The sequence below is a fragment of the Mycteria americana genome, chromosome 2 (genome assembly GCF_035582795.1).
Source record: "Mycteria americana isolate JAX WOST 10 ecotype Jacksonville Zoo and Gardens chromosome 2, USCA_MyAme_1.0, whole genome shotgun sequence".
In the NCBI taxonomy this organism is placed as follows: Eukaryota; Metazoa; Chordata; class Aves; order Ciconiiformes; family Ciconiidae; genus Mycteria; species Mycteria americana.
Window position 1 is genome coordinate 127298041 of NC_134366.1, and position 25624 is coordinate 127323664.

The 25624-nt window shown below is 41.8% G+C and overlaps 1 protein-coding gene across 1 annotated transcript in view; it reads right to left on the bottom strand.

Annotated features, from left to right (window-relative positions):
* The window catches only part of GAREM1 (GRB2 associated regulator of MAPK1 subtype 1), a 105823-nt gene that overhangs the window by 23687 nt on the left and 56512 nt on the right, over positions 1 to 25624 (bottom strand). The window contains exon 3 of the mRNA XM_075494562.1: positions 1957 to 2087. Within this exon, the coding sequence (XP_075350677.1) occupies positions 1957 to 2087 (131 nt within the window). The remainder of the gene's footprint in view (positions 1 to 1956; positions 2088 to 25624) is intronic.

The window sequence follows — 25624 nt, forward strand, 5'->3', positions numbered from 1 at the left end:
CAAAAATTATCCATGAAAGACTTGAGTGTTTGGAATAAGAAAGAACTCCCAGACTTCAGAGTTCCTCCTCGTCTTAAATGCTTCATCAGATATTTTCGGCATTTTCTTTTTCTTTTTATATCGGATTAGCTACCTTCTGATACTCTCTTCTGAATTTAAACAGGCACACTGCATTGGACAGAAATCAACCGTACTTAGTATTCCTCCCTTTGCTCTAATCAGTTTGACAGGATCTCCCCTATATTAAAATTTTAACGTACATAATTCTCTTGCATGTAAAGTGTTATTAAACATGTTAATAAATCCTGCTAAGTTAATTTATTTTTTGGAAGATAACCTTGGAATAGACTTCTATGAAACTGGAAAAACTGCCAAGAGAAATACTGCCAAGATAACTGTGTAACTAGGTTAAACCTGGATTATTATTACTCTTATTTACATTAAGGAGTATCACTATAATATCTTTTAAAAATTGATTTGATCTCTAACAGTAAGCTATGCTTAATTCTCGGTTTGCTAAATATGATAAAGAGTTTTAAGAACACTCATATTAAACTCAAGACACAACATTTGACAACTAAACAAGCTTGCAGACGAATACTTTTCTCCCTATAAAAACCAAAGTTGCACATTTGACTGTGCCACTCTCTTGATTGGGTCACTGATCAACTGAGAAATAATGGCACAGCACTGGATAAGGCTAGCAGTCCCAAGGTAAGATTGGTCTTCCTGGGTAGAAATGAAACTTTCTTGTTGCCTTGATTTGCCCAACTATATCCTAAACATACAAAAGTGTTGCAACTTTCTCGTGTGGCCTTCATTCATGAAAGGCTCTGTTTTATGGGTTCAGGTCAATGGAGAGCAGAAATGAAAACAGTCTACTGTCTTGAAAGGCATGAGTCTGTGTCGCTAAATGAATTAACTGATGAGCTCTAGCACTTATAGCAGTCTTCAGCAATCTTGTTTCACACCTATAAAAATTACGGACTAGTTGGTGTCCCTCAACTCCAGCAGTGCAAGGAATAGAAAAAGCCATTAAGAGGTTGTTATAAAAACCCCATATCGCTACACACGGGACCAGGAAACTCTGTATTGCAGAGTTTTGCACCAGCAGTATCTGTTTTGCACCAGCAGTATCAACCAGTTTCCCCTGTAGGGTACGCAATGTGGATCTGCGCCATTGCATCCCAGCTCTAGGATGCTCTTCAACCAGTCTTAACTCCAGTATCAACTGAAGCAAACCAGACGAGCCCAAAGACCACTCTGCTGCGTTGACAGAGCTGACCTACCTTGTGTAGTGTCACACATATAGGCAGGACAAGGAAGAAAGAGTTGTGTCTTCATTGTGTCATGCCACCGCACTGCAGCGTGTCTGGTGACAGCGAGCCCTCTTACACTCACAGGATTGCTGACCCTTTGATGAGCCCAAGAGGCATGCACATGCAAACAAACACACACACACACACACAGAGAACAAGTGTGTCTTCTGTTTTTTTTGTTTTATTCACAATGCTATTTAGCTGCAGTAATTTTGAGACAAGCAACCCCATCATTTCACCCTGCGTGCTCTCTGAGAATAAGGCTTTCTGGACAGGGATTTGAGCAGCTGCTGCTTAGAAGAGAATAAAATTCAGGCTGCTGGAGGGGGAGGGGAAAGGGGGCAACAAACAACATTTGTTTAAAATCTGGCAGGAGCATCCTAATTAGATTAATTATTGGAGGGATCATCAGGACTGCTCCCCAAAGTGCCATAGGACCGGAGAGCCCTTAGAGGACATGTTAGTTTAAGACTGCAAAAACGATCCCGAAGAGCACCATCACTGAATGCAGAACACTAAAGGCTCGTTTGTCTCAAAAATCACACTTCCCACACAGTGCCGTTGCTCACTTGCCATGTATATAAAGGTTGTAACAGTTAATCATTTAGACAGGGACAAATATTTATTCAGGGACTACCTTAACGTTGAATGTTATTTCCTCCATGACGTAAACTCGTTCAGGAAATGCTTTAGCCACCTCCTCCACACTGTTAAAATACTGCACTGGCTCCTTAATATCTCGGTCTTGTTCCAGCAGCTTAAACTGCCCTGAAAACAGATGATAAACAGAAGAGTTGTAAGATATTTATCTTGGACAACTGTCACTGTGGCAACTGCTGGCTCAACTTCTTCACCATTTTGCTCGGTCAATTTTTCCGGTTATTAGCAGCCAAACAAGACGACGAAAGATTGCAGAGAAGTCTCCTGAACCTGTCATGAAAGACACCCAGTTTCACCAGGTCAGAACAAAAAGAACGTGTGGGAGCCGAAGTTAGATTAAAAAAAGATCCTTTTATCACATGCTCTCTAGAAATAGTAAATAACTATGGAGGCATTTGTGTTTGTGTACTTAATCTGGTGTAACAGTATCTGTACAGATAGCATTTTTTGGCCCTTAATATTAAAAGCTTTACAGAAAGAAAACACACCCATTACTATAAAACTCCAAAACAATAAACCTAGGGGGTTTGTTTTTGTTTTTAGTATCATCAAACAGCTGTTAAAAAATTCTAGGCTAAAACCCTTTTCCCCCTAGGCTTCCCTAAGAGTGGAATAGCACCTAACTTTCCTTAATCATAAACTAAGCCCTTTGAGAACTTTAGGTAACATAAGAAATTAAACCATACACATTTACAAACCTTTTGAAGGTGGTCGTCTTCAGAAAAGCATTAGAAAGAAGTGGTTCTTGCTGACTTTACCTCCCCCCAGCATGAAAACCTTGACTATTTTCTAAATCTCGTAAAAGGCAAGAACTAACACGGAGGCAGCCGCCCTGGGCAGACCTGCCAGGGACAGCCAGGCACATCAATCACTTCTGTGCACTACGAACACAAAGTTTAAAAGCTTTCTTTTATAAATACAGCAATAATGAAAGCTTAGATGGACATATTTGCTGCTTGTATGACTTAAACTTAAAATCAGTGGAGCGATCTTCCCAAATTTAGAAACATTAACTACTACTAAGTTAAAGGCTGATCTCAACAAGAGAATAGCACAGCAAGACTCAATGTAAGAAACAACTCAAGAAAATGAGTAAAAGGCTGAGTAAAATCAACGGTTAGTGCATCTCCTGTAAATCACATTTTAAAATTAGCAATGCACTGGATTATTGTTCCCAAACAGTGCTCAACTTCATTAAAATCCAATACATCAGAATGTCAGCCACCTACAGAAATATTTTCTCACTCCTTCAGCATTTTTGTTTGCAACACCCTGCTGCCCCTACACATCCCCATCAGACTTGAGACTTTTGTGACATGTTCGGAGAATTCACCCACACTAAACTATTTCAGGCCACCTAGCAGCAGAGAAGAAAACGAACGCAAGCTCAGCAAGTCCTGACGCCCCATGAGAAAGACCCGTCCCACCACCCTTGCCAGGTGTGTGCACACACACGTGCGCACCAAGAGAGGTAAGAGATCAAGGGGCTCAGCTCCTCCACCCAACCCCAGCACCCCGCTGACAGAGGCACGGTCTTTGAATTAGTATGCTCAAGTACTGTGGTCGTAAGCCTAAATATCAACTTACAAGACAGAAGACTTCCTTTTATTGCCTTCCATACGTTTTGTCTTTCTAAAGTGACCACAGTAACTTTGAAGTATTATCAGCAGGGTAGCTAAAGATGCTGGTACTTCCCACCACAAGACTGTATTTTGCAACTGTTTAATAAACTTCACCACACTTCAAAAATCAGTTGCCTTGGAGTTTTCCTAACTCTGTGTCTGCTTCAGGACACACTACTATTTGAAGTTCAGCCAAGACAATTCAAGTGCTTCAACAACCACCACTGGGGTAGAAGCAGCAGGACCTTTGGTCCGACCTGCTAAAGCCACTCCTGTAGTATATTACAGCAATGTAGATGACTACAGGAATGGCTTCTCCAGGTCAGACCAAAGGTCTGCCTTGTGCAGGAGTCAATGACAGCTGTGTAAGGAGTACTTTAAGCACAATTAGCAATACCCCTCAGAGTCTCCTCCACACCTCTAGTAGGAACTCATGGCTCAAGGATGCCCAGAGCAGGGAGAGGTATCTTTGGGCTTAGTAGCTGCAGAGGTTTTCTTCCTCGTAAATTTGTTTAATTGCTTACTGAAGGTATTTAAAACTTCCATTGTAGACATACACTCTATCTTGAAAAATTCTGGCAACCTCTTCTTTCACAGGCTCTACACTGCCTCCAGGATTAAAAGTAGAAATCTGAGGAGTGACAAAGCTACATCTGGCAGACGCTATGGGTAGCCATAGGAAACCTGACAGCGGGCAAGCATTTGGAAAAACACTTTGCACACTCAACAGAAACGTGCCAGCGTCCTGAAGCCGAATTCCTCAACCTGCCTGCTCTGAGCCCCTTTCAGTGCAAAGCAATAGAGGGGCCAGGCAGCCGGCACCTCTGGGCTCAGGGAATCTGGACAATAAGCAGGGAGGTGCTCAGTTAGCCAAAGCTGGAAAGCGTGTTGTGACTGAAGCCCGGGGCGCAGACAGGGAGAGGTGAAGAGAGGAGAACTGTGCTTTTTAATCCCCAGTCCGCCATATAGATGGTTTAAGTCCGGGTTTCAGGATTTTGCTGTCAGCCACATTCTAACCAAGAGGAAGATGCATTCCCCAGCTCTGCAGGTCCCTCCCCCTGCAGGCACCCCGCTTTCCTGCAAAGGAAATTCAGGTGTGCGGGGGAACGGAGTGAAGTCAGACCTCCTCCTATGTGGAGTCAGGACGTGCCAGGACATCACGCAGCAGCAGGGACTATGAGTTGCACCAGGGAGCACCTGATAGCACACAAAAACTACTACTCTAGAGCGCAGAGGCAATGACCGTATTTCACAGAAAGTCACTAAGGGCGAGATGTTCTTAAATTTTACAGAAGTCATCACACAGCATTTGTTGTCCATAGGCTGACCTGAGGCTGTTGCTCTCGCCTGCTTACTTCTGAATCGCTCCTCAGGGAGCATTGCTGTCCTCTTCGGCTACTGACACAGCCACCTGGATGCAACCCTAACTGATTGCCCAGTTTGGGATCCAAGGGTCTGGTTTGCAGGATTCCCAGCTGTGGTTACTATTTGAGACAAGCTGTGATTACGATTTATAATGGCATTTATACTTTAAGTTCTCTGAACAAAGAAACCCAAAACCACAGCAAGTTTGAGTCACCTCAGACAGATCCAAATCCAAAATCCAGTGGGGTTACTTCTGATTTAACACTCCGCCCTCATATACAGAATGGAGTTGAATACGATACTGCGTGGAAGCTACATAGTTTTTTGAAACTGTGAGATATTGCAGTGATAAAATTTTTCTAGTTCAGAAAGAAATTGAGAACTCTCACTTCAAAGCGGGAATTGAGTTGGGCACAGTAATGAGGTATGAATTCACATGAACACGGAAGGAAAACAACATATTGGATAATAATACATTAGATGAACAATATTCATCCAGCACTTTGAATGAGACAGTGGTCTTTAATTCTAGGTTCTCTAGTTACTCTGTTTGGAAGCATAATAATATTACTTTACCATGACTATCATGCATTTAACAACAGATAGTCTGGTGGCAAGAAAGGGCCAGTTACCCACTGCAATCCAAACTTCCACAAAAAAGTCCCAAATTCCTCAGCACAGAACAAATGCTTTAGGCTCTGTGCAACTGGGAGCAGGGTCTGCTATCTATTGTAGACTTACACGTTTCTGAAAAAAAGAAAAATCAGCTGGAGCTTTGCTTTGGTACAAAGAGATGCTCAGAACCGTCTGCGTCGCTATCTGTGCCATCCTCCCCTTCCTTCAGCTGAGCCGTGCAAACACAAAGCCGTCTGTGCCTCCACTGCTAAAAAGCAGCAGTTCACGAGGAGGCTGACTACAGAGGAGTACACACAGATCCCAAAGCATATAATAGAAGGGCAGCATTAATCTCCCCCTGTTACGAAATCAAGAAGTATGCTGTGCATGGAAGCTGTCAGGGCTGGATGTTAAAATGCCTCTTCTTTGGAAAAGATGGTTTATAACTCGAGATTTTCTATACAGAGTTTTTTGAAATTTATTTCCTCATTGAAAAAGGCAGACTTTTTTATTGGAAGGAGAGAAAGAAGGGCTGAAGAGGGGCCTGCAATACACATTTGAGCCAGATGTCAAGTAACTAACTAATAGGGAGGAAGGAGACAATTTCTTATTATGTTTCTCCCTGGTCTCTACTCAAGCTGCCACAAAAAAGACAGCATGGCTGAAATACAAGTTAAACGGACATAAGTCTGGCTTGACTGCACGTTAAAGTGGAATTTTATTACACTTTGCAAGAGGCAAGATTTCATCAGGAGACTTTACAAAACTGACAGCAAGCTTAAACAAATCACAATGCAATTTAACTGTGTGCTAATTAGGAATTTAACAAAAAAATTTAAAGAAAAATCTAAAGCTAAAACTATACTTTAATAGAAGTACCCCCATCTCTCTCTTACTAGCACTAAAAGAATAATGAAATGTTTCTCTAGTAAATCAGTGCAGGTTCAGAAAGATCAAAGGTTTGTCATACCTACACGGTCCACCGAGCAGGTGTGGTTACTCCTTTTGCAGCCAAATGCAAGGGAGTAATGAATGACTACTGCAAGCTTTATATCTCTTTATCTTTCAATCTGGCCTCTGGCAGGAACAGTATTGGAACAGTTTCATTCTAGTATATATTATCTCTGCAGATTATGAATTCTTATTTCCCTGTGAAGGTACTTACAGCAAAGACAGTAAATCCACCACTGCTGGAAATGAGTTTGGAAAGATAAAAAGGCAGGGAAAGACCTAAACCAGGGCTTATCCTCCAGTTTATGGAGGCATTTATTAAAACCCAGTAGGAGCAGGAAGATCAGTCCATCTTCCTTCTTGCCAGAAGTTGGCCCTGCAACATCTGCGAGCAGGGCCATTAACCAGCCCTTTCTGTCCCAGCCTTCGGGTTGCTTCCGCTGCTTCGGCTCTTGCAGGCTTACCTACATTCACAACTCCAACCCACCTCAGACAGGTTATTTCTGTAATACAGGATCCCCTGGTTTTCGCAGCAACTTACCCCTCACCTCCAAATAGTCCAGCCGTTTCCAAGAGTTCAGAATGTTTCCAAGACAGAAACACTCATTTTGTACTGTGTCTGTACTGTGCCTAGACCAAGGGAGTCCTTATCTATGGCAAGGGTTCACAGACTGAACAAACAGTCAAGTTTTCATGGATTAAAGGATGAGAGCATGTATATGCTCATATACCAAACAGAAAATCTGAAAAAAGAAATTCTGTAAAAGAAAAAAAAAGTAGTTGCATGTCATCAGTAGGAAACATGGAAGGTCACTGAAACATCTGCTCAATTGCCTTAGCCGTTGAATGTTTCTCCAAGGAGGCAGGAGTTGTATTGTCTTTCAGCAGCTTTGATTATTTAGTAAGTCCCACATCTCTCTATGTGAGACTGTATGCAAAGCCCAGCGCTTCTCAAGAATGCACAGACGGCACAGCAGGGTAGCAAAAGTACTGCAGAGGTTTATGTTTCATATTATTTGTTGACTGCTGACTGCATTTCAGTATTTCAAAGAACAGCAGAGCTGACTCAAAAACAAAAGGCTCTCTACCTGCCAGAATACCACCATTTTGCAAAAAGACTATCTTTGTCTACCTTTTTCAGCATTCCCATGCATCAAGCTGATAGGAAATAACTTTGTTTTCCTCCCCAAGAAGATGATCCTTGATATAACTGAGCGGAATTGGAGAGCATAAGCCTAAAGCATAAATAAGACATAATAAAGAAGGGCACAGAGAGGTGGCTTGCTAGGTACCAGGGAGAATGCAGTTACATGCATTGGAAAGTACACTTCAGCACACCTGTTCTTAGATGGACCTGTATTGCCTTCAGCTGACAGTGTACACAACTGCCCTCAATGCCTGATGCAGAATTAAATTTGTCTCAGTGGGGGATGACGGAAAGAAATCTCAATTTATGTCCTCACTTGTCACCCCATCAACTAGATCATACGGTAGAGCTATTTTGTCCCTACCTAATCCTTAGACAAGGCAGCCAGTCAAGAGTGAGCATAGCAGACTGTAAAATAATAGATGAAGACATAATCCTAACACTTCTGCCACTCCAGCCTACATGTAATTTTTTTTAAATCAGTTTTTTGTTTAGTTTGACATTTGCCAAAATGTCTCTACATAGAACCTACATGTGGCATTTTGTTGTTGCAAGAAGTGTTGTCATGGCAGTAGCTGTAGGTGTCTAGACCTGAAAAAGGGGAGAACAAAAAAAGAATCCATCACAATCTCCGATACAGCTATTACATGACTAACTGGAACCAAGATGTAAAGTTAATATTGCACCTCTTTCGGGGACCTGTCACTAAGTAAATGGGAAAAGGTTTGGCAGACATGCAGAAGTAATGATGGAGTGGGAAATAAATGCCTTGCTTCGCTTTTCTCATCTTCCAGCTTGTTGAAACTTAGCGTTTGTTCACAGCTCTCCAGAGGAGAGAAGAGTGCCTGCCCGCTCAGGTCCTCTGGAGCAGCAGAGCTGACGGGTCCCCACGGCAGAGGGGACAGTGCAGGTGGAAAAGACTCATCGCAGAGAGAAACTGCAAGTATAAACGGAATCACAGAACACTGTTTCCAACAAGGGGAGCAGACAGTAGTCCGCGAACGAACTAGTGCAGACAGGCTCACAGCCCTACTGCCCACGGAGAAGACGGGAAAGCTAATCACCTGCTCCGCCACCTCTGGGTTCCCCACTGAAGGAGCTGCTGACTTCACCTCAGGTTGGGACCTGGCAGCAAACCAACACGGATGCAATGCTATGGTAAGTTCATCCCCTCAGTCAAAGAAAGAGCAAGACAAACCAAAGATACAGCTCCATCCTCACCTGCTACGCTTATAGATTCTGTGAGCTACACTAAAAAAAAAAAGGTATGGGGGCAGAGAGGGAAGTTTTTCTGAGTTATTCATAAGAATTTGTCTATTTTCATATTGTAGCCTGCTGAAAGCATATAGGAAACTATAAAAGCGTGGAGAATGCAGCAGGAAAATACACAACAAGAGTTGTGGTACGCAGCTTCCAAAGGATAACGAGCGGGCCACAAACTAGAAAAGCTATGACCGATTCTTACATTATAATCACCATGAAATAGCTATGACACAGACTTTGAAATACTGCTTCTGTTTTTTAAGAGCTGCCTGTCAGTACTTCTCCTTGAGGGGAGGGAGAGGGCGGAAGAAGAGGACCTCCTGTGTCCCCATCTGTACCCAATCCTCTGGAAATTTTGGGAATGTATTAAAAACCAGATGAAACACGAACTAGAGACGTATCTAAGTAAACATAATACAATTAGAATTCATGGAGTGTACTAGAGCTAAACTTATGGCACTGCAAAGCAGAGGGCAAGGCACAATGGCACATTCAGTCAGTAGAGATTGTGCAACATTTCATGGGGAAGGAGCCCTTCAGAATGAATAGTTTTACTTCTCGGAAGTATTATGAAGATTTTGAAGCCTTAAATGCCTTTATTCCTCTCTGTGTTATGTCTGCGGTACAAATACCCATTCAACCAAGAGAGAATGAGTCGGGCATCACAACCTGGTGAGACGTGTCGAAGCAGAGCATCAGCACGCTGACACACCACCTGCGCGTATGCATACACACTGCAGGAGAGATCAAGGAAGGGAATCCAACCAGGTTTCCCACACAGCAATGCAATGCTTACTAATCAAAACCTCTAATCCTATGCTGGCAAAGCAAAGGGGATGGTACAGCCTAGCATTCTCTTTTGTCTTATCTTACTTTTATGACTCTTAAGCAGCATAACAAAAAAAATTCAATTCTGTTGGCAGCATAACAAAGAAAAATCAGTTCAAATGGTGACTGATGATAGCTTAAAGCAGATGTAACTCACAGATATTGCATGAGAGGGAATTTTAGGTTACAGATGATGTAAAAAGACAGACAGGGAAAACAAGCCTAACCTCTAACCTTTGTTTCATAAGTTATTATCATCACAAATACAAGATTACCACAATGAAACGTTCCATTTTACGGGGTCACATGTTTGAGTGTCTGGACTGTAAGTTAACTAGATTTAACTTACTCACTGGGTTATCATCTAACTTGTAATTAACAACATTTATTCCTTTCCCATGTGCTGCCAACAGACACCAAGAATATTCCATAGGCAGTGTGTTAGTTCACACGCTCAAGTGACCCTGCAGAGTACTCTGATGGTTACCGCACCATCTGACTTTCCTAATTACTATTAACAAAAGCTGTTGCTAGTTTCCTGCTGAACAGTAAGAGTATAAAGACATGCACATGAAGATGGCATGCTCTCCTGGTAAATATCAGAGCTTATCCAGATCACAGCAAAAAGAGAAAGAGAGAAAAGTTACAGAAAGCCCAACTAAACCAACCCAGATCTTGCATGAAACAGTGTTGGGATGACTACGTTTAACAGCAGCTGCCCAATGACAAAAGCTTTTCTTACGTGACTACTAGCACTGTTCCCTTGATACCAGAGTGGAGGCCCACTTAGACCTCAGTTATGAAAATGGTAAGAGTCACTGAAAGCTTATGGCTCCGACCTACTACAGCAGCATCCAGGATCCTTATATGAGAACATCTGCTGGAACTGCCTGCCACCAGAGAGCAAGGTTTGATAAGAAGGTCAAGTCAACTTATCCCTCACTTAACAGAAGCCTCTAGCAAAAACTGCTGTCCTCTATTTGAACAGCTGGAAAAGAAAATGAGGTAGAACCAAAGGTGAAAAAGTACCTGATTACAGTTCTTACTGTACTTGGAATCACTTGTCTTACTAAGCAAATACATTGCTTTCATTCATACATTAACACTGATTCAGGGCTAAAAATCAATCCTAAGGAGTGGAGACCCAGCTTAAATATGTCAATGCAAACGGAACATCAAACCTTGCACTGGATGGCAGACAAATCCCTTAACAGCATCTTACATTGTTCTGCCCAAGTAGATTTTCCTATTTTAGTGAAAGACATCACATACATTTAAAATTAAGAGGCAGCACAGACTTAATCTGCCTTTGGATCTATTCTTTAACTAGGTGATCTCCTCCCAAATCATCAGTATACACTCGTCCCAAGACATACATACATTAAAAGAACAGGGTTGTCTACAATAGATTAACATTTAATTAAAGCACAGAAGAAAGTTGAGATGAGAGTAACAGAATAAACTCCTGATTAACATTTGAAATTAATATTCCTAGTTTCAAGCAGGCTCAAACAGACCATATTAGAATACCTGTTAAAGGTTAGCCAAGCATGCTGGGATTTTATATTACAGCTGCATCAAAAAATTCTGCCTTTACACCATGGATTCCCTCACCTCATTAACACTATTTAAGTAGAAATTATGAACGTGTAAGATTTCCTCTTTAATGCAGAAAGAGCAAACCCCCATTTTTTAATCAAAACAAAATTTGTGATCATTAGTTTGAAGAAAACACAGTAACGCAAATTTGTTCTGTTTGGGCTGATGCCCCCACCAGCAGCGGTGCAGTTGTAGTTCATCATCTGCGTGACTCCAAGTACCGAATGAGTACAGAAACCCAACTCCATCCTTCCCTTCAGAGGATGCCTCCTCGTGAGAAATCCACACGAGAAGAAACTTTTCTTCCCTTTCACTCTCCCCATCTTGGTTGCTAAATAGTGAACTTCAGTTTCTTGTGCAACTGAAGTGTCAATGAAAGAAACCAGAGTATTTTCTAAGGGCTGCAGTATTTCAGGACCTGAGTTCAGTGCAGCTCTAGTTGAACAGATTATTTTACTTTCAGTGTCTAAGTTTGTTCAAAAAGGTGAAGAGGATTTTTGCATTAATAAAAAGTATTTTAAACATAGACCGTACTTACAGAGAATAGTTCAATATGTCTCCTCATTACCTATGTATACAAGTAAATGACCATATTTATTTGAGGTTAAGATAAAAAACAGACAGCATTCAAAAAAGAAATCCTGTCCACCAGTGGCAACAGAGAAATCTTACACTGACAGATCAAAGAGGCTTCATTCTTAGAGGAACAGCTGAGTTTGGAAAGAGGGCTAATGATTTTAGGGGACCAAAATTTGACCGCACTAAAGAAAGCAAGCTTTTGCAATTTTAGAAACTACCAGGTCCCAACCTCTGTGTCAGGCCAGCTCTGAACTGTATTACTTCACTTTGTTGATTAAAAAACTGGAGAGAGTTGCAATTATAGGGAGGAAGTTAAGATGTGCAGAAGCATATTTTTGGTCGTAACATGGATTTCAGAGATTCTAACCACGAGTGACTTGTGGATTTATACCAGACACAACTTCTTGGCTTTGGTAGTCATCTCTTAAGAAATAAATTTGACAGAATGAAAGTGGCTTTTCTAAACAACTTCATACACATTCTTCTGTTTCTTGGCAAGTCAAAGCTTTTGCTAAAATAACAGCAGCAACTGAGCTTAATCATTAACTTTGCCTTATTGAGTAACAGCTTTTATTTATTTATTTTGCAAAAGCTTCAAAGTCAACACTCACCAAAACTCAAGCTCTTAGTGCTTCTGCCACAGTGCAAAGACACTTTCTTCAATCAAACCCCCCACCCTTTATGCTTTCTGCTCTTTTGCTGACAGATCTTTTTCCTCCTGCTACTCCCACATGAGTATCCCCATTTCTATGGCCTGACTTTAGCACCATTCATTGCTTTCCTGCTTGCTGAGCAGCCTTTTGTGCCTTTCAGGTTCTGACCCCGTCCCATGGCTCAACGGGCCCCGGCACGAGTGTAGGACGGTGTGTAGTGAAATATTCCACCCGAGAAGGACAGTCATGTCGACAGTACTGCCTCTGGCAGGCACTTGCGCTGCCATAAACAAAGCTAAAGAAAAAGTGCATTCATGGAGCAGAAATCTTGAAAATGTACATAGATCAGTTTTGTATAAAAAGTGCTTTTGTTTCCTGTTCAGGAACAGGTTTTTTAATTAACTGAATGGGAGGAGTTGTAAAAACCAGGAACAATGACTGAGTCAGCAGCTCAGTCAGTTCTTAGTAGCTTACAGGGCTTTACATGAGACAGAATAAACATATTTCATTCAGAGTTAGACATTTTTATCAATGTGTAGAGAGACTTCAGAGCTTGGGCTTGGTAGCCTGAAAGACCGTCTGTGCGTTACAGAGCGGCGTATTGTTTCAAAGCTCGTATCTAATTTACTGGCTGAACATACATGTGGTTTACAATCTCTAGCAGATTCTCTGTATCTTTTTCCTCCTCCTGTCTCTCTCTTTCAACTTAAATCTACTGAAGTATTGCACTCGAATTACTGGAGAGCCTGTTGCTCAAATAGTTCCCGACATTTGGGTACCAGCAATGGAAAGGAGGGGTTGTTCTTCTTCTGTGTGCTTAAAAAGACAATTTTCTTAGGAAAGGTACTATCGCTTTGTGTCGTCAATGCCTGGCGCAGACTGTAGCTTAGCTTACATATTTACAAAGTGTTTAAATTAGGAAGGAATTCAATTTATTATAGCTCTGACCACCAGCAGTCATGAGCAAGTTCTGAAAAACAAGTTCACTTTACTTCTGGAACAGATTAGACAACATATTTAAAACTGAAATTAAGCCAATTTCCAAAGAAACTCCTTAATTACACAATAGATCTGGTTTATTCAACTAAAGTCTCCTGTCAAGGAGACTATTCAGTGTTAAGTACATTTATGCTACAGCTAAAATGATATTAAAGAGAATTTAAAACAAGCGTAGAGCCAAAATAATACATGATCTGAAAATCACCTTAATGAAATACATATAGTAGCTTATGCTCCAAAAATTGTCATCCACAACATTGGAATATCTATCCAGCATGCAAAGTAACTTGCAGCAAGTAAACATTTCTAATTTTTTTGGTTTAGGATCAGCAGCCACATTTATACCATTGCCTCAGTTGAGAAGCAGAAGGTGTTTGGATACCCGTATTCTGCCGAGGTAAGCCGTCTCTTCACTCACTCTGTATGAATGCAACAGAGTTTCTGTCAGAATCGTTTGTCTGGTTTCCAGTACAAGAGGACATTGATTCAGCGTTGGGCAATTTATCTACAAAGCAGACAAAGGTCTCGATTACTGCTCAAGATGAATGAAGGCAGCTTGTAAGAATGAGCATTTTGGCATATGTTCACAGCATGTGCTAAAGTGTCACCAAAAAAATGAAGGGGGAAAAAAAAAAAAAGGAAAAGAGATGAGCCAAAAAGGTGGGTAAATAGGGATCGTGGGTAAGAGCACACTGCTTCAGCACTGCCACTTCATTTAATTTTCATTGCTACCCTAAAAAGCAACAAGGACAATAAATCTAAAATTCAAATCTAAGCAAGATACGCATCTGCCTCAGTTCTCTTGAATGCATTCCATCACACACATTTTGTTTTATTACCTTAAATAAGGCGGGTACCATCTAAACCCCTCTCTGGCAGTTCAAATGACCATAGCTGAATCCAAAAGCGTCGTGGTTTAGCCCCAGCCGGCAGCTAAGCCCCACGCAGCCGCTTGCTTGCTCCCCCTCCACCCCCGGTGCGATGGGGGAGAGAATCGGAAGAGCAAAAGCGAGACAACTTGTGGGTTGAGATAAAGACAGTTTAATAGGGAAAGCAAAAGCCGCGCATGCAAGCAAAGCAGAACGAGGGATTCATTCACTCCTTCCCATAGGCAGGCAGGCGTTCAGCCATCTCCAGGAAAGCAGGGCTCCATCACGCGTAATGGTGACTTGGGAAGACAAACGCCATCACTCCGAACGTCCCCCCCTTCCTTCTTCTTCCCCAGCTTTATATACTGAGCATGACGCCATATGGTACAGAATATCCCTTTGGGCAGTTGGGGTCAGCTGTCCCAGCCGTGCCCCCTCCCAACTTCTTGTGCACCCGGCAGAGCATGGGAAGCTGAAAAGTCCTTGACCAGTGCAAACATTACTTAGCAACAACTAAAACATCAGTGTGTTATCAACACTGTTTTCAGCACAAATCCAAAACATAGCCCCATACTAGCTACTATAAAGAAAATTAACTCTATCCCAGCCAAAACCAGCACAAAAAGGTATAAGGAAACAGAATGCCCAGCCAATTTTTCCCTCTTGTAAGATGTCTGCCAGCTTGCTGAGAGCCAAACGAAACCAGCTAGTGGGGGCAGCCTAGCCTAAAACAGCTTGACAGAAAATAAATGCTACAGACTACACATGGGGTGGTTTAATTTCAGAAGTGTTTTTAGAAGACCACTTAGGGGATTTTGTTTTCTCCATGTAAACGATAACTCATGATTTAAAGAGTTGTATTATGCCTTGCTAATGCTTTCTGAAATGCTATTGAATATTTTATCCTATATGTGTTTCTAGTGAAACCTTCTCGCTAATATTGGTTTGGGGCATCTCTGGTTGAAAGCCATTTTTGCACCAATTCCATTTTGTAGCCTTTCACAGAAAGGGCTGTGAAGTGGTAATTATCAGAGTGGCTGGCCGCCTATTTGTCTTCGAATGCACATGGACTTCCCCAGCTGCTAGATTATCATGAGATATGTTATTACATACTGATTTCTAAGTACACAAGCTAACATTAGCAGCTGCAAATGCTCCAGAGAAATTCTGTGCTTTAAATTTCTGTGAAAGAACTTTAGTTTTAAAACAAGGTGATCTTAAATCTACCTCTGGGATTAAGAGAAATACCATTAATATTTTTGGTTCAAAAAAAAGTTATTCCTTGAATAATGAAACTAAATCAATACCGGGCAGTTTGTGTTAGCACATAGATTTAAGGTTGTGAAGATGCTGTGGAAAAAAAGGATATTAGGGTTTCAGACACTTAGAATTGGTTACTGTAGATATTTAGAAACAGAGACAGAAGATGCTTGGAGACCAGAAAAACTGGGACATCCCAAGCTAAAAGCAACTCAAACCCAAAAACCATCAAAAGATCAGTCTTTGCTAGAGTTACCACAAAGTATTGAAAAAGTTTTCCCAACTGCCTAATGTTCCTTTCAGGAAAATGACTATTTCAGCTGAGATTTCTGAACATAGGGAGCAGAAAGGCAAAGACACAGTTAAGAAACCCTACCTTTGAAATGACATGAATTGCGGTCCTTGAAGCAGTAATTTCCTAAAAAAGTCCTTTCCTTCCTTTTTCAACCGCACTACTGCATACCCAGCAAAAGCAAAACCCAGCATCATACACGGCCTCCCGCACGCCAAGCCTCCACAGACACACAGTGGCACAGCCACTACCACGCTGCAAAGGATGACTTGGAGAAGGGTCACCTCCTCCAAGGAAGCACCCCAACACTTCTCTTACCCCTTCAGTCTGCCAAGCCGAGTTGCCTTGAGGGGACCGAGCGTCTATCCCGCCAAAACCCTGCCATTGAAAGTGACGGTCTTTACCACCGGTGAACTTGGCCAACGGTACATGCTGGGCTCATAGAAAGTACCCACAGCTATGGCTTACTCTGACTGGACATACGGCACCACAGCTAACAGGCTTATCTACAAATGCCTGCTTAACTAAATTAGTATAAAACATGTTTAGTTAAATCACTGGAAGGACTGTGACCAGCTAAGCCAAGCCAGATACAATCTGGTTTACAATCTGTGTCATCTTATCTGCTGGGGCGCTCTGGCTGAGGGATGTCAAAGCAGGCAATTCCAGGGTCCTCACCTTTCTTCCCTGCAATCACTCTGCTTCCTTTGAGAACAACGTGCAGGCTTCCCCAACCACTCTTCAGCCTGAATTGCCCAAGTGGCTGGGAGCCTAAATACCTATAAAAGTTACTTAATGTCTTTGCTACAGGTTACTTTTCACCACACCCTAGCATTGCACTCCTGCCTGCTACAGGCTCCTCATGGCTGACCAGGCAGCTCCGTTGCCAGCTCCAGAAAGACTCAGCTGAGCCAACTCTCCGAAAGCTGTATGCCAGCTGACCCAAGGTTTTCCTTGGACAGGAGTCAGAAAACCACTCTGCACACTTTCCATCTGATTCACATTAAACGAGCCTTAGGATAGCCAAACACCACGAAGCAACAAACGTCTGCGGTATGATAAAAGGTGGCTCTTTTTCACTTTCCACAGTAGAGAAGATGCGTGGTGTACCTAAGCAGAATGGAGGCATACAAGTGTCACGTATGCTACCACACACACCTGCTTCCTTGAACCGCATGCCTGACAGCAGTAAGGCAGATATGGCAGCGCAGGACGTCTTCCAGGGACCCCCGGCACGCAGACCTTGGTTGCTATCACATGCTGGGCTGCTGTTGCTTCCCCGCTATCGTTAAGCGGGCAAGCCAGGACACGCTGTGATGTTAGACGTCCACGGTGCTGTGTGGGCAGACCCTACGTGCCTCACTTCAAGGGTTTCTAGGAAAAGTCTAACGCCATGGCAGAGAGCTGATCCGTGAAGCCTGCATACATCTTTGTGCAGAGCTGAAGGCTTAGCGTGGCCCTTTATATTTTACTCACTCACTTCTTCCCTGGCAAACGTCATGTGTGCCAATTCCTCCCTGTTCCCCTTCTCCCTTGCTCAGAATTATTTCCCTCTGAAGAAAAGGAAAAGCAAACAAACGAATATGTTAAAAATATCTTCTGTGATTCTCCTCTAGGAAGTAGTGTAGCCAGGAATCAGTATGACCCAAATTTCATAGTAAATGTGTGAAATGTACAGTAAAGATATCTATGCTACTCAAAATTATTTTTTTCTTCTACCATTAAATAAAAGCTTTAGAGTTAATATTAATATTGAGAGAAATGAAAGTTAAAAGCATTCTTCCCAGAGTACTAATAGAGGGTGAGTTTATCTATGACCACATAGCACACCACTCTAATGATCAGCAAAAAAAGGAAGGTTAATTAGTAAATAAATTGAGGCAGACACCAATCCTTCACAACAGAAAAGCTATAATATTAGCAGCTTACATATACCAGCAATATCAAAACCACACACTTGAGATCTTTGTGCAAGATTATAGCACGAAACACTATGGGCTAATCCATGAATGCCAGACAATTTAATTACATTTTCTACTGATTAAACCTTATGTATCGCTCATCAGATCAAGCTTTCTAACATGTTTCTGCTTTTGATATCCAACATCTGTCTGAAAATGAGATTTTCGTTTCCCTTATGAAATCCGATTCCACCTCCATGGCCAAACTCAAGCAGCACTGATGGAAAGAAGGGAAAAAGAGCAAGTGTCAGGTCATCTGACTTACCCTTATAGCAGAGGTCAACCTCTAAATAGTAAAAATGTATAATATGACAACTCTTTCTTTACAGGTGAGGACAATAGCGCAATATAAGAATAATCAGATTTTTTTTTTCCCCAAAAAAGATATCCTAAATTTTCTTAATTTTCTTCCCTCAGGTCCACAATTAGTTAGGGTCTCAGCCCTCATTAAACAATTCCTCCGACACTATAGTGCTATCTCACTAGTTTTGGCTGTCTCCTTGAGAAAACCATGTAGAAGGACTGCATGTGTGCAATGTAAAGACAAAGAAATGACAACAACGCATGTGCTTGCATCAGCTCTTCTGCCATCTTCATCACCCGCTGTCACTGAGCAACATGAAGCGCGGTGAGCTTTAGAAACCTGCCCATCATGAAGATCTGGGCAATGGCACAGTGCTCCAGCTCCTATCAGCTGAACGACATCTATACTGAAGAGAAGCACATGAGTAGGGATTTAACCCCCAAATTGCTTGCTGTAAGGTGTTACTTTTACAAAGTTGTTACACCAATAAAAAGTGCTTTTCCGAAGGAAGAACGCAAGCCTGCATATCCCATTCTGTATTTTACCTTATGCTGGCAATTTGCTTGCCCATCTTTTCAGTTGTGTCTTTCCAAAGGATCTTAAACTTTCAATGAAGACTTTATTTCACTGAGTGTGCAGAATAGTCCTGCGTTCAGAAACTTGGTTAAACTTTTCCACCCCTCGTACAGATCTGAAGTTTTAGAGTTATTTCTTTCTCTTCTGCAGCAGACCTATCCTGAGATACTTTCTCAGTGCTCTGATGCCCACAGAAGGGATGCCCGCATGCACGCGTACTCAGTGCCCCCAACTAGGGCTGGATAACCCTACATCTTGGTGAGCAACTTGAGTCCATGATACCCCTCTTCCGTTTCATTTGAGCTAGCGATTTAAATCCAGTCTCCCACATCCCAACTACAGAATCACTCTTTCTGCCACAGTCAGAACCATATATACATTTAAAAAAGTGAACTGCTCCAAATAATCCTTGGGGCAGAGCAGCTGATTACATACCCTTATGGTCAGGGAACTGTGAACGTGGGAAGCAAATTTCAAGCCACTGCTTCAAATCCAGCAGGGCAGGAAATGCATGAGCATGCGCATCTTATATGTTACGTGCTAAAGCTTTAAATTGCCAGAAAATTGTACCATACAATAACTTTTCTATTTCCATTGTGGATCCAAGAAGCCTTTCAATAAAGAAAACAAACTTCAGATTGAACTCAACATGATCCTGCAATAGTTTCAACAGGTCAGCATTCCCAAGAAAAAATGGAATAGCTGAAAATTAATTCTGCCAACTCCAATTTCAAACCGCTATGAAGGGATCATTATGAATATTCGCTCACAACATTCACCCACACTTATACTAATGGCCTGTATTTGACTACAAATTTCCTGGTGACGGAAATGCAATACAAAGCAACAACAAAATGTCTTGCCCACGCTGCCGTCAATTTACCAGAAAAAAATTAACCTGCATCCCGCTGGTTCAAGAAAAGTTTCATCAATACACATCAGACAGCAGGATCTGGAGCTGTGTATATGGTCTTTTAATGATTTCCAAGTAGTGTTTGCTTATTACAGTAATTAAAATAATAGCTCAATCCTTTCAGGGTCGACAGTTTTCTAAAAATTAAACTGCTTTATTTCAGCTTCATCCACCACCAAGAGTAGGAAGTCATTCCTACCCCAGAAGGGGGTTCCTTCTCACCAGGCAACTGGCAGGATAATCCCAGATGCTGCGGCGTTCGGAGAAGCCAGCCAGCACAAGGGGTGCATTGTTAGAAGCCCCCTGCCTTGCAGGGGCACCCTGGCTGCCCTTAGGGCGAGGGTTCAAAGGCTTTACACAAAGCAGTGGAAGGGGCGAGCTGCAATTCACCCTCTGCCCTGCTTCTTCTCCTTGCCCGGGGTGCCGGAGCTGGTGCACTGGAGACAGGTTTCGGGGATCAGGTCTCCTCCGCCTTGGCTTTCTGCACTCTTCTGACTTGACAGCAAACTCTCCTGAAGGCTGGTGGCAGAGGGAGGGCTGGGGCTGCGTTTCCCTCCCTGTCAGGACTCGTCCCACAGGAGCAGACGCAGTTAAGCTATTACATAGAAGGGAGTTTTGTTTTCCTTTGGCGTCAGAACTGATACAGAGAATCAAAGGGAGGATCAGCACTAAAGATTTATTTGTATACCGAGGGGAAATCCAGAAGCCATTGTAACTGTTTACAGCAGGTTGAAAGAATAATCCAAAGAACAAACATTGTGCTGACAGATATCCAGATGGCATTTGTAGGCAAACCTCAACACCGTTAGCCCAGCTAAGTTTCATTAACAGTTACATATCATTTCAGGATTTTATTTATAATATTTAAAAAGCACCAAATTATGAAGGTTTCAGAGAAACAGGAGTCATCCTTCCCCCCTCCCCTGACTTTACTTTGTGACTGAATTAAATTTACTTGGCAGAGCAAAACGGTTCAAGCAACTGGTGCAGATGACAAAGAGGGGAACGGAGGAAAAGGTGTAACGCACTGGGGAATTAAAGGCTGCTGCTCTGTTCCCAGACAGAGCTTCACAGAGTTCCTGCCAGGTTACTCACTGCCAGGAACAGGAGAGTAACTTCCAGAGCGTTGGAAAAGTCAAAACACTCATACAGTAGGAGAAGGCAGGTCCATCACCTTGTATCCAAACACTTAATTCTTCGTACATAGACTCACCCTGGTAACTTCTATTGTCATTTGAAACCCCTGTGTCTAGGAGGATGATGGCAAGCCACAGCAAGGGATGTTTCCCTACCAGATACAAGAGCAAGCCAGGAGTGATGTGTCAAGGACTCGCAGTATCCCGGGGAGGTCACTCTCTCCTCATTGGCATCAGGGCACAAGTACTCAGACTTGTTTTAAGACAAAGAACCACAAAAGTTGAAAATATCCGTCCATGATTTGTATGAATTAAAAGTTTACCAAGCAAACCCTTTCTTTCTTCAGCCCCATTTTGTGATACCAAAACTTCTGTACTTTTGTACTAATGCATCACTGGCCACACCGCTGACAGCTTTTTCATGCACGGGCTATGGACAGAGTAGAAACACTTAATGTTTTTCAGTCTATTCAACTAAATCATTCCAGATTGCTGCAGGAGGTAAGAAAGAGTGAAAAAGTAGCACTGAATCCTTCCTTTTCGTATAATGACACTGAAGTTAAAAAAAGATTTATAAAATATTCGTAATCCTTAATCTCCCTTCAAATCAAAGTGATGGCTAGATTCACTAGTGATTAGAGACCCCAAGAGATTTATTTGTAAATGGCTGGCTCGGACTCTGCTAAATCCTCCTCCTTTTTATGTAGCCAGTTTGCTGACCTGGTAACTATTCAAAGCATAAATTTTAATGAGAAAAATATCCAACCACCTCCAGCACATTAAACCTCTGTAATAGACATTATAAAGGGAAAAAAAATAAGGTGTTTCACACAACACTGGGGGGGAGGGGAGACCCTTTCAGCAGCAGACGAGTTCAACGTTGAGAAGAAGCCTAAATCTTCCATACAGGCAGTGTGTTTTGTGGTTCCCTGCACAACTAATCTGTTGTTACTTATTCTTTTTCCTTCAGTATAGATGGACCCTGTATAGCAGGGAATAGGGTTTTGGAGAACAGCCCTCATTTTGTTCAGTACAATACAGCCTTCTCAACTCTTACATTGCCACTTGAACCCTCAAATCGTACACAGGCGAGAGAAGGACAATTTTTAAATGAATAATTGATTTTAGTCTCCTTTGGGTGTAATGCCACATCCCGACTAAGGGCTGGTAAAAACTTTTACATAATATTTTCCACGCCTGCTAGTTTATACAAACACACCCTATGGGTATTTCTTGGCTTTCCAGGAAAAGAGACAGTTACTAACATACTGAACAGATTTCCAATCCGATGTTCGGTGAAGGTCGGAGAGGAAGGCATTTAGTCTGCTTGCACATGACTAATTATTATCCACTGCAGACTAGTGGATAGCTGCATTTGTCTAAGGAAAAGGTTTTAGGCTTTATCATTGACATTTTAGATCATAGCCAAGGAAGGCTTGCTGATCTACCATGACTCACATGGATTAATATTTCCCATAACAAATTTAGTAATACAGAAAGAAGTATAAAAGTGCCCACAATAACCCAGAATAAAAAATTTCCCACTGAAAGCCATTTTTGGTGAATGCTGATATTTTTATATCACAACACTCAAGAATACAATTCACATGCTAAATGTGTTCCACTTAGATAAAGTTTTAGGAGATTTTTATCCATAAAGACTCAGAGAAATGCAAGCACAATTCTCAAAAGACGAAGGAATTCCCATTCTCATAGTTAGAAGTGAAAGGAGTGGGCTGGAGAGGGAAGTGACTGTAGTTAAAACTGTCAAGGAGTCTCAAGGAATGAATATGCATTGCCTGACCTGAATGTATTCCAGTTTCACATGGTATGAGAACAGAACATTTGTTTCCAGCTGAAGAACAGAAAAAATAAATGGATTTCCGTGGCTTTCCAGGGTAAAGCTATATCTGAATTTGTTTTGAGATAGCACTTTTTGTAAAATGGTTCGGTTAATGTTAAATAGTTCAGAGCACTTCAGGCTGGTAAAGGATAAAGTAGTTAAGATTGCTGGCTCACTAAAACAACACTGCTTTCAAATATTGTACAACAAACAGAAAAACACCCTTAATTTCAAGCAAAGAAAACAATGATCAGCAGGAGATCTCTGTTCATACTTCATTAAACAGGATGGAATTTATTGCTCAATAAGAAAGTTCAGGATGTCAGATTTTTGCCATTTGCTGCAAAGCTGGACGGTGGTGTGAGAAGCAGGTGTGACGCAGCGAAGAGTTGTTCAAGCATGCTAAAGCAAGCACGTCCTGCGAACTCCTCCAGAACGCTAAGGTTTCATTTAAGAAGTTTGTCATCTTAAAGTGGTACTTGTCAGCTTTAGGTTTCTGAACCTCAATGTGCCTGAGCACAGTATCAGCACTTCATGCACTCGCCCCCGAGGAAAACATATGACTAACCTACCTTTTAAGGATACCTATGCTGAGCTGTGAGACATGGGTCAGGACTTCAGGATTCAGTCTTGTGGGAAAGTCTGCACTGAGAGAGATTTTATCTTTTATAAGCAATTTTTGGCAAGTGTCATTACCAGCATTGCAACAAAGAAATTGTGGAAGATGGAAAAGGGAAAGAAGACAAAAAAAAAGAAAAAAGAAATAAGAAAAAAGAAAGATTGGTGATATTAATGGTTATATCTAGCAAAGGACTAAATTCACGTAAAATTATGAAGCTTAGAAATCATGGTCATTTAGCTACAAAATGGAAACTCTACCCTAGTTAGCACAGTGGCAGTGTATCTATTGTATCCCAAGGAATGAGGGGAAAAGAGAGGTGAGGATCCAGAGGAAGCGATTTGGCATCTGTCCCAGAGAGCCACTAAGCCCTCTCCTTCCACCCCTGCCTGAAGCCCCAATCCACTAGATTGCCAAGAACAACTTCCAAGGAACTAACTTATGCCCTGGTTTAAGGGAAATCTGGAGCTGCATATATGGAAAAGGAAACAGTGTGGTTCAAGTATATCAGGGTCATTACATCCAACGGCAAGATAGTTTGAGCGCACAGATAATTTTGGGGAGATGATAAAAAAAATAGGCAAATGGCTGTTTATTCTTTTTAAAAAAAAAAAAAAAAATCCTATAATGCAGAGCTTGGTTTCTGCTCCTACCTGGTCACCTCCTGAAAAACCACATGGATGTTTGACTAGCCTAAGAGGCAACCTGGAGAGGTGGTGAAAATTTCCTGTAAGGAAGAAAACAAGGAGGTTGAAGAAGGAAGAAAACTGCATCAGGACAACTGCTCAGATGAGCCTGAGTATTCCCAATTTGGATGCATAAGGACTTAAACCAGTAGGATCCAGTTTTCACAAGTTAATAGCCATGAGCACTCAGACCTCCTCTCTCAAGAGAAGGGAAGAGAGGGGGAGGAGAACCAGCAAGTTAGCCAAGGAAGGCCATCTGTTAAGTGAACCTCAGCTATGAACTCAAGACCTGCCCTTACTAGGCTCAAACATTAATAGAAGTGTCCAGAAAACACCAACAGCTAAGCAGAAAAATTCCTTTAAATCAACAACAATGAAAAAAATTGAGGCGTCTTATTTCAAAATAGTGTTACCATATGCTATAGCCAATTAGTCACAAATTAGATACAAAATAAACCTTACAACAAACTGAAAAATGAGAATATTCTTAGTATTTTTGAAGGCATGTTCTCATCAATTAGGAATAAGCGAACAGTTAAATTATATGTATATGCCAAATTTTCTCCTGGCAGTATTTGTAAAGTTTAGAAAGAACTATTTTGGAGGGTTACAAGGAAGAAAAGGGAGGGGGAGAAAAAACCTCCCACACACATATCCCCAGCTCCTAGCAGAAAAAAAGTGAATCTGAACATCAGCTCCAAATTTCATACTATAATTCAGAAGGCAGGGAACCAGAGAAACATGAGAAACTAGATGGCTATAACCCTTTACCACTACACCTTGTGGTATCCCATAGAGCTTCCTTTCCAAGGAAAAGAAAAGAAATTTCACCAGTGTACTGCAGGTGATAGAGAGAGATTCTTTCCTTTCCTTATCTTGCTGTCCAACTCTTAACAGCATCTCATAAAACGAGATAAATGTCAGAATAAAATTGTCCATTTTGAGCTAAGGTTTCAGTACTACAGATTCAGCTTTTAGTAATAAGCAGGAAATAAAGGGAAGGGATTTCTATCCTTACAGGACAAATCCGTAATATCCTTAACGAATCATACAATTTAATTCAGAATGGACCTCCGGAGGTCATGAAAACTAATCTCCTGCTCAAAGCTAGACTAACCCGAAAGGTGGACCGCAGCAGCCCGTTCCATCAAGGTTTGAAGGTGTCCAAGGATGGAGACTCCATGGCACCTCCAGGCAATCCCTTCCAGGCTTTAACCACAATTGTGGTGACACAGCTTTTCCTTACATCCAAGTGGAATTTTCCCTATTGGACATTGCATACATCGCCCTTTCATTGTGCACCTCTGAGAAAAGTCTGACTTGTCTTCTCTACAAACCCCCTCTGGCTGGTGGAAGACTGTCCGTCCGTTCGTCTGTCCCCCCTCCATGCTTCTCTTCTCCAAGCTCAATAAGCCTACCTTTCTCCAGCTTTCCTCATATACCATGTGTCGTGTACCCCCAAGTATTCCGGTGACTTTTTGCTGTTGATTACTAATTCCAGATACACTAAAATTTGCAGAGAGCTCTTCATGGCTAAATAAGTTTGCTAGCAAGAACACTTTGAA